Genomic DNA, 7,234 nt, shown 5'->3' with positions numbered 1-7,234 from the left:
AACAAAACAAAACAAAACAAAAAACCCTGCTTTTTTAAAATTAAAAAAGAGAACTCCATGTTAGCTCTTTGAGGCCCAGTGTGATTGCCAACTCTTGGGAAGGAAGCATAGCTTTTGCAATTTGCAGGGCTTCCAGTCTGCCTCAGTCCCATTTGGTTGGATGGACACCAGCTGGGAGCGTGCCCGCCTGTTCCCTGCCCCTTTCAAGGTTCTACAGTGTCACATTCTCTGCGACTTTGCACAGCTCCATGGGCTGGTTTTTGTTCGTTTTTTGAGATGAAGTTTCACTCTTGTTGCCCAGGCTGGAGTGCAGTGGCGCAGTCTCAGTTCACTGCAGCCCCGTCTCCTGGGCTCAGGTGATTCTCACACCTCAGCCTGCTGAGAAGCTGGAACTACAGGTGTGCGCCACCATACCCAGCTAATTTTTTGTGTATTTTTAGTAGAGATGGAGTTTTGCCATGTTGGCCAGGCTGGTCTCAAACTCCTGAGCTCAAGTGATCTGCCCACCTCAGCCTCCCAATAAAAGTGCTGGGATTACAGGCGTGAGCCACCATACCCAGCCATGGGCTATTATTATAGCTGCCTCATCACAGTCATCAGGAAATAAATATTCTGTTGGTGTCTGGAATAGAAGGTATTAGACTATAGGCCGGGCATGGTGGCTCACGCCTATAATCGCAGCACTTTGGGAGGCTGAGGCGGGCAGATCACCTGAGGTCAGGAGTTCGAGATCAGCCTGACCAACATAGAGAAACCCTGTCTCTACTAAAAAGACAAAATTAGCCAGGCATGGTGGCACATGCCTGTAAGCCCATCTACTTGGGAGGCTGAGGCAAGAGAATCACTTGAACCCGGGAGACGGAGGTTGCGGTGAGCTGACATTGCGCCATTGCACTCCAACCTGGGCAACAAGAGTGAAACTTGGTCTCAGAAAAAAAAAAGAAAAGAAAAAAAGGTATTAGGCGATACATAAAAAATCTACAAGCAAAAAGAAGGCTAACAGAGTATAATATCCAGGTTTTTGTTGTATGTGGTGTTTCTAGTTGCAAGGCCTAAATTAAGATAACTTATCTCTAAATGAAATACTGATGTTAAAATAATGTAATTTATGTATTTGAGAAAACTTTTCATGAGCATTAACCTTTTTTCTAATTCTTATATAAACTCTAATGAATATTCATTTATGGTGAAATGTTTTTAAATTTGTCACCTATTTCTCCTTTCACATTGATCTTCATCCATTTCCCATGTCAAGCACTGTAGGTTTTGTAGCCTGAATGATGATTGTGGACAGATTCATGTTGTCTAACTATGGTGCATTTGTGTGAAATGTACAGCTCTCGTGTAATTGGATTTTTTCCCTGTATCTCTCTATCCTTTGTTTATTTGTACATACTGAAGACATCCCATATTTGCATCAGGAAGATAGATTTTTAAATACTCAAGAAGTAGATTCACAAAGCACATTTTTAAAATCTTAGATTTGTAGCTAGTTAGATCTCACTTATTCTTTCCTTGCTTCCTATTGAAGCACATTTCTGACAAACATATCAGTAGGATTGTCTTGCCTGCTGAGGGCAAGAAGAAAGGCTACTTGTGGGGCACTATGAGGTATGGAGTGCATATGTATACATGATGTATATGGAGCTAAAAATAAAGTTTGATTTGAATAGTTTAGTGAAAATAATCACTTCTTAAGAGCTTGTGAAAAATATGTAGTGTTCCTGAAACAAATTCCTTAGTATAACTAAAAGTATAAATTATAAAATATATCATATTCAGCTATTACAGGACAGATCTGATAACAGGCTACTATAAAAAGAGTACTTCTTTGTAAGTGCATTTATATTATCCATGACTTCTTTTGCTATTGTTTAAGCATTTCTGTTTTCACAAGCGTTGCTGGCATATTTTCTTTTTCTCCAGTGGGTCTTTCTAGGTTCAGGAGAGTTAACAAACCCTTTCTATTCAGAACAGTTTCCTTCCCGCCATGCTTTTAACTATCACGCTGTCTTTCCTTGTTTCCTTCTATTTTTTCTTGCTTGTCCTCTATCATGCAGTGCTGATACCAGATTTACAGAACATATGGGTGAATCATTCCTTTGACACAGGTGTGGTGCAACAACTTCTGCTGGAACTTTCTGTGGCTGTGACCTGGTGAACTGGCTAATTGAAGTCGGCCTTGCCTCCGACCGTGGTGAAGCTGTGATATACGGAGACAGGCTGGTACAAGGGGGAGTCATTCAACATATTACCAACGAGTATGAATTCCGGGATGAGTACTTGTTTTACAGATTTCTTCAAAGGAGTCCTGAACAGAGTCCTCCTGCTATTAATGCAAACACTCTCCAACAGGAAAGATATAAAGAAATCGAGCATTTGTCCTCACCCTCACATTCCCCTAAGACCTAAATTATGAAGGGGAGAACCCTATATGGAATCATATTCTAGCCCCATATTCATTAGTTTTTAGCTGGGTGACCTTGGGCAAGTTAACAGAGGGAACCTCTGTGAGCCTCAGTTGTCTCTTCTGTAAAATGTGACAAGATGTGTTCCTACCACATGCTCAGGGTCTGTGATTTTACATGTATGTAAAACACATAGGAAGCTGACTTAGGAAAAAGAGAAAACCAAATTAAAGTTCTGAAAATAAATATAATATAGTCATCCTTCGGTATCCAAGGGGAGTGGTTCCAGGACTCCTGAAGATCCCAAAATCAAGTCCCTTATATAAAATGGTGTAGGCCGGGCGTGGTGGCTCATGCCTGTAATCCCAGTACTTTGGGAGGCCAAGGCAGGTGGATCACCTGAGGTCAGTAGTTCAAGACCAGCCTGGCCAACATGGCGAAACCCCTCTCTCCTGAAAAATACAAAAAATTAGTTGGGCATGGTGGCAGGTGCCTGTAATCAGCTACTTAGGAGGCTGAGGCAGGAGAATCGCTTGAATCTGGGAGGCAGAGGTTGCTGTGAGCCGAGATCGTGCCACTGCACTCCAGCCTGAGCAACAGAGTGAGACTCTGTCTCAAAATAAATAAATAATAATAAATAAATAAAATGGTGTAGTATTTGCATATAACCTATGCACATTCTCCCATATACTTTAATCATCTTTAGATACTTATGATGCCTAATGCAATGTAAATGCTATGTAAATAGTTGTTATACTGTATTGTTTAGGGAAAAACAACAAGAAAAACAGTCTGTACATGTTTACTACAGATGCAACCATTGTAAGCCTAATTACATTTTTTATCTGCAGTTGACTGAATCTGTGGATGTGGAACCTGTGCATATGGAGGGTCACCTGTACTATAAATAACATGAATATGCCAACATTATATAGTCATTGCTTTCTGCAACTGTTTACTATAATTTCAAAATTAACATCCTATTAACTGTTCCTTTAAATCATCACATTTGGCAAGTATATTGCTGGCAGGAAATAGACCTTAAATTATGACAACTTTACAATTTTTGATAGCACCTCTTGAAAAAGAATTTTAATGATTCTAATAAGAGGTTATTTTTCTTGACAAATAGTACTCATTTAAAACCTAGAGGTCCAGGCATAGTGACTCACGCCTGTAATCTCAGCACTTTGGGAGGCTGAGGCGGGCAGATAGCTTGAGGTCAGGAGTTTGAGACCAGCCTGAGCAACACGGTGAAACCTGGTCTCTACTAAAAAAAAAAGGGAAGAAAAAAAAAAAAGAAGAATAGCAGGGTGTGGTAGTGCATGCCTGTAGTCCCAGCTACTTGGGAGACTGAGGTGGGAGTATCCCTTGAGCCTGGGAGGCGAAGGTTGCAGTAAGCCAAGATCACATCACTGCACTTCAGCCTGGGTGACAGAGAGAGACTCAGTCTCAAAAAAAAAAAAAAAAAAAAACAAGCAAAAAAACCTAGAGGCACTATTTTTTTTAAGTTTGTCTTTTCTTTTCTACCCAAATTACTAATCTATGCCATTAAGGAAAGGAATAAAAACCTCCATATGTATTATTATCTCCACAGTCCTTCTGCAGAAGTACAATCTGATCTTTAACTTTTATGCTACAAATATTAATTTGAGCAGATTAATTTGAACTTGAAAAAAATTATTGCCATATAATGTATCATTTCTGTATTTGAACAAAGCATCATAATGCAGGATAACCCTTTTACTTTATTCCCTGCAGTTAAAAAAAAATAAAAACTATATAGTTCAAGCCAGTATTTAAAAATTCTAAACCTAGGCTGGGCATGGTTATGGCTCACACCTGTAATCCCATCACTTTGGGAGGCCGAGGCAGGTGAATTCCTTAGCCCAGGAGTTCGAGAAATCCCATCTCTACTAAAAACAAACAAATAAAATTAGCCAGGTGTGGTGGCGTGTGCCTGTAATCCCAGCTACTTGGGAGGCTGAGGCAGGAGAATTGCTTGAAACCAGGAGGTAGGGGTTGCAGTGAGCTGAGATTGTGCCACTGCACTCTAGCCTGGGTGACAGAGTGAGACTCTGTCTCCAAAAAAAGAAAAAAATTCTAAAGATTACATTTAGAATTTAGTCTTTTTAAAGTGTCCATGTATAAAAATATATAATTTTTAAAATCACTACATGTTGCCTTCTCAGTCTATTATTTCAGCTACTATAACAAAATATCATAAACTGGATAGCTTATAAACAACAGAAACTTCTTTCTCACAGTTTTGGAAGTTGTGAAGTCCAAGATTAAGGCACCAACATATCTGGTGTCTGGTAAGTGCCAAATTTCTGGCTCATAGATGGTACCTTCTTGCTGTGTCCCCACATAGTAGATGGGAAGAACTGGTCTCATCAGCCCCTTATAAGGGCATTAATTCCACTCAATAGGGCTCCACCCTCATGACCTAATAACCTCTCAAAGGCCCTACCCCCTAATACTAACACACTGAGGATGTGTTTTCAACTTTACATTTCTACAGGCAGAGAAGGGGGGCTGTGTAAATTCTTCCCATCAGTACTTGAATGTTCATTTAACAAATATTTATTGAACACCTAGCATGTTCCAGACACAGTCTGAACACTGAGCACACAACAGTGGGAACAAATATGATTCCTATCCTCATGGAGCTTCTATTCTCGTGTGAAAAACAGATGTTAAACATGATTGAGGATTAGGTTTCAACATATGAATTATGGGAGGACACAGACATTTAGACCATAGCATCTTCAGATAAACTTTATCTTCAGTAAATTAAAGAGATCTATTTAGATGACTGTTGAGCATCTTAATTATTAGATGTCAGTACTGGTTTAACTTATTTTAAACATGTTTCAGATATTTATTTAATTATACTTGTAGTGTCTCATATGTAAAAGTTATTTATAAAATAATTTATAGGGTTAGAGTCATTGTCCTTTTAATGAAACAAATAAACAATTTTTTAAAAACCTGCATGGGGGCCAGGCACGGTGGCTCATGCCTGTAATCCCAGCACTTTGGGAGGTCGAGGCTGGTGGATCACGAGGTCAGGAGATCGAGCCCATCCTGGTTAACATGGTGAAATCCCGTCTCTATTAAAGATACAAAAAATTAGCCAGGCATCGTGGCGGGTGCCTATAGTTCCAGCTACTTGGGAGGCTGAGGCAGGAGAATGGCGTGAACCCAGCAGGCGGAGCTTGCAGTGAGCCGACTCCAGCCTGGGCGACAGAGTGAGACTCCGTCTCAAAGAAAAAAAGAACAAAAAACAAAAAACTGCATGGAAGCCTAGTATATTTATTAATAACAAATAAATTATACTTTAGTGTACTATTAACCTGTACCAATTTTAAGTTGTGATCAGAGAATGGGGATGTTTTTAAGCTGAACTGTCTTGCTGCAGAACTTCCGTTTTTTAATATGACCATATTATGACTCTGAATGCTCAGGGGTAAGCCTAAGGCCCCACTGCTGTTACCAGGAGATTTTTCTAGTTACAGTAATAAAGATGTTAATTCACATGCATGCAGACAACTGAAACTCGAGTGGAAAATTTGTTTGTGAACAAGTCATACTACTTATCTTCTGTTATTTGCATGAATGGAATCTGCTACTTCTTTTTCCATGGGAGACACTAAAAGAAAACCCTGGATCAGAATGATCTGCAGTTTCAGATAATACAGGCTTTTAAGAGACATTTTTAGAATTAAAAATATGCTAATTTTATTAAATGAAAATATTTGTTACTTTCTCACTGACAAAGCAAATTTCTCAATAAAATACCTATTTTAACTTGCATTGCTGACATCTTTTCTTTGAGTAATCTGAATAATGCAGAAGCCATCACAGAGGTCTTTCTCTATGTTCTCACTGTTTTCTTAAATGGGTTTCCTGAGTTCTATTCTTCATGACTCTGGGCTCTGCAAACAGGGTTTCCCAATTATGCATTCTATACACACTTTTATGAATGAGTCAATATAACATTAGAGTCCTTTTCATACATTTCATCATTTCCAATATGTAGAGTGACAGCTAGAAAAAAGAGGATAAAATTTTGCTCAAAACCTATCTCTTTTTCTTCAGCATAGTTAATTGTTTTCTTAACTCTCAATGAGTAACTCCATGCCTAGCTTGTGCTTAGCTTTCAATATTTTTAGACTACGACAAAGTATATTTGGCATTTTGAGAACAACGATTAATGGTCAGTACATTTCTAAAGCAAGAAAAATGTGAAATTAGTGTTTTATATGTTTGTTATGCAGCAGAATACAGCTCTTAGTGTTTGCCCCTTCATATCTCATCATGTAAAATATTAAATTGTTTTAGGCCACTGCACATAGGTAGTGCTGTCATGAGTGATGGCTGGAAAACAGTTCAGGATCATAAATGTTATCACCATTCTTCAAGAAAAGATGAGATTATAAATTTCTGCAACTGGTATGACAAAAAAGGTTGAATTAACTAATGAGGTTGAATTAACTAGGTAGGCTACTAGTTATTTCTAAAGCAAAACTTTTGGTTCATGATTAACATATATAAACTGGTGTTTTCATCAAAGATCAAACAAAATAGTCTTCTCTAGAATACTCATATTATTCCCCTGGCTTATTAAGTAATGGTAAATACTACACAGTATCTAAGAGGTGACAGGTTGACCTGAGACTTACCAAAGGATATCAAGTTGTGCAGATAGATTGTCTAGCTAGTTTCTTCAAATTTGCATTTTCTATAGGTAGAGAAGAGGGCTGTGTAAATTCTTCCCATCAGTACTTAAATGTTCATTTAACAAATATGTATCGAACATT

General features: G+C 38.5%; 1 protein-coding gene across 3 annotated transcripts in view; it reads left to right on the top strand.

Moving 5' to 3' along the window:
* The window catches only part of GPR155 (G protein-coupled receptor 155), a 53,505-nt gene extending 47,278 nt beyond the window's left edge, over window positions 1-6,227 (top strand). For all 3 annotated transcript variants that reach the window (XM_011943982.1, XM_011943979.1, XM_011943980.1), the window contains one exon: window positions 2,112-6,227. In XM_011943982.1, the coding sequence (XP_011799372.1) occupies window positions 2,112-2,412 (301 nt within the window). In that variant the 3' untranslated portion in view covers window positions 2,413-6,227. The remainder of the gene's footprint in view (window positions 1-2,111) is intronic.
* The last annotated feature ends 1,007 nt before the right edge of the window (window positions 6,228-7,234 follow it).

Source organism: Colobus angolensis, unplaced genomic scaffold (assembly GCF_000951035.1).
Source record: "Colobus angolensis palliatus isolate OR3802 unplaced genomic scaffold, Cang.pa_1.0 Scaffold224, whole genome shotgun sequence".
Lineage (NCBI taxonomy): Eukaryota > Metazoa > Chordata > Mammalia > Primates > Cercopithecidae > Colobus > Colobus angolensis.
This window is presented reverse-complemented; position numbering and strand designations above follow the sequence as displayed.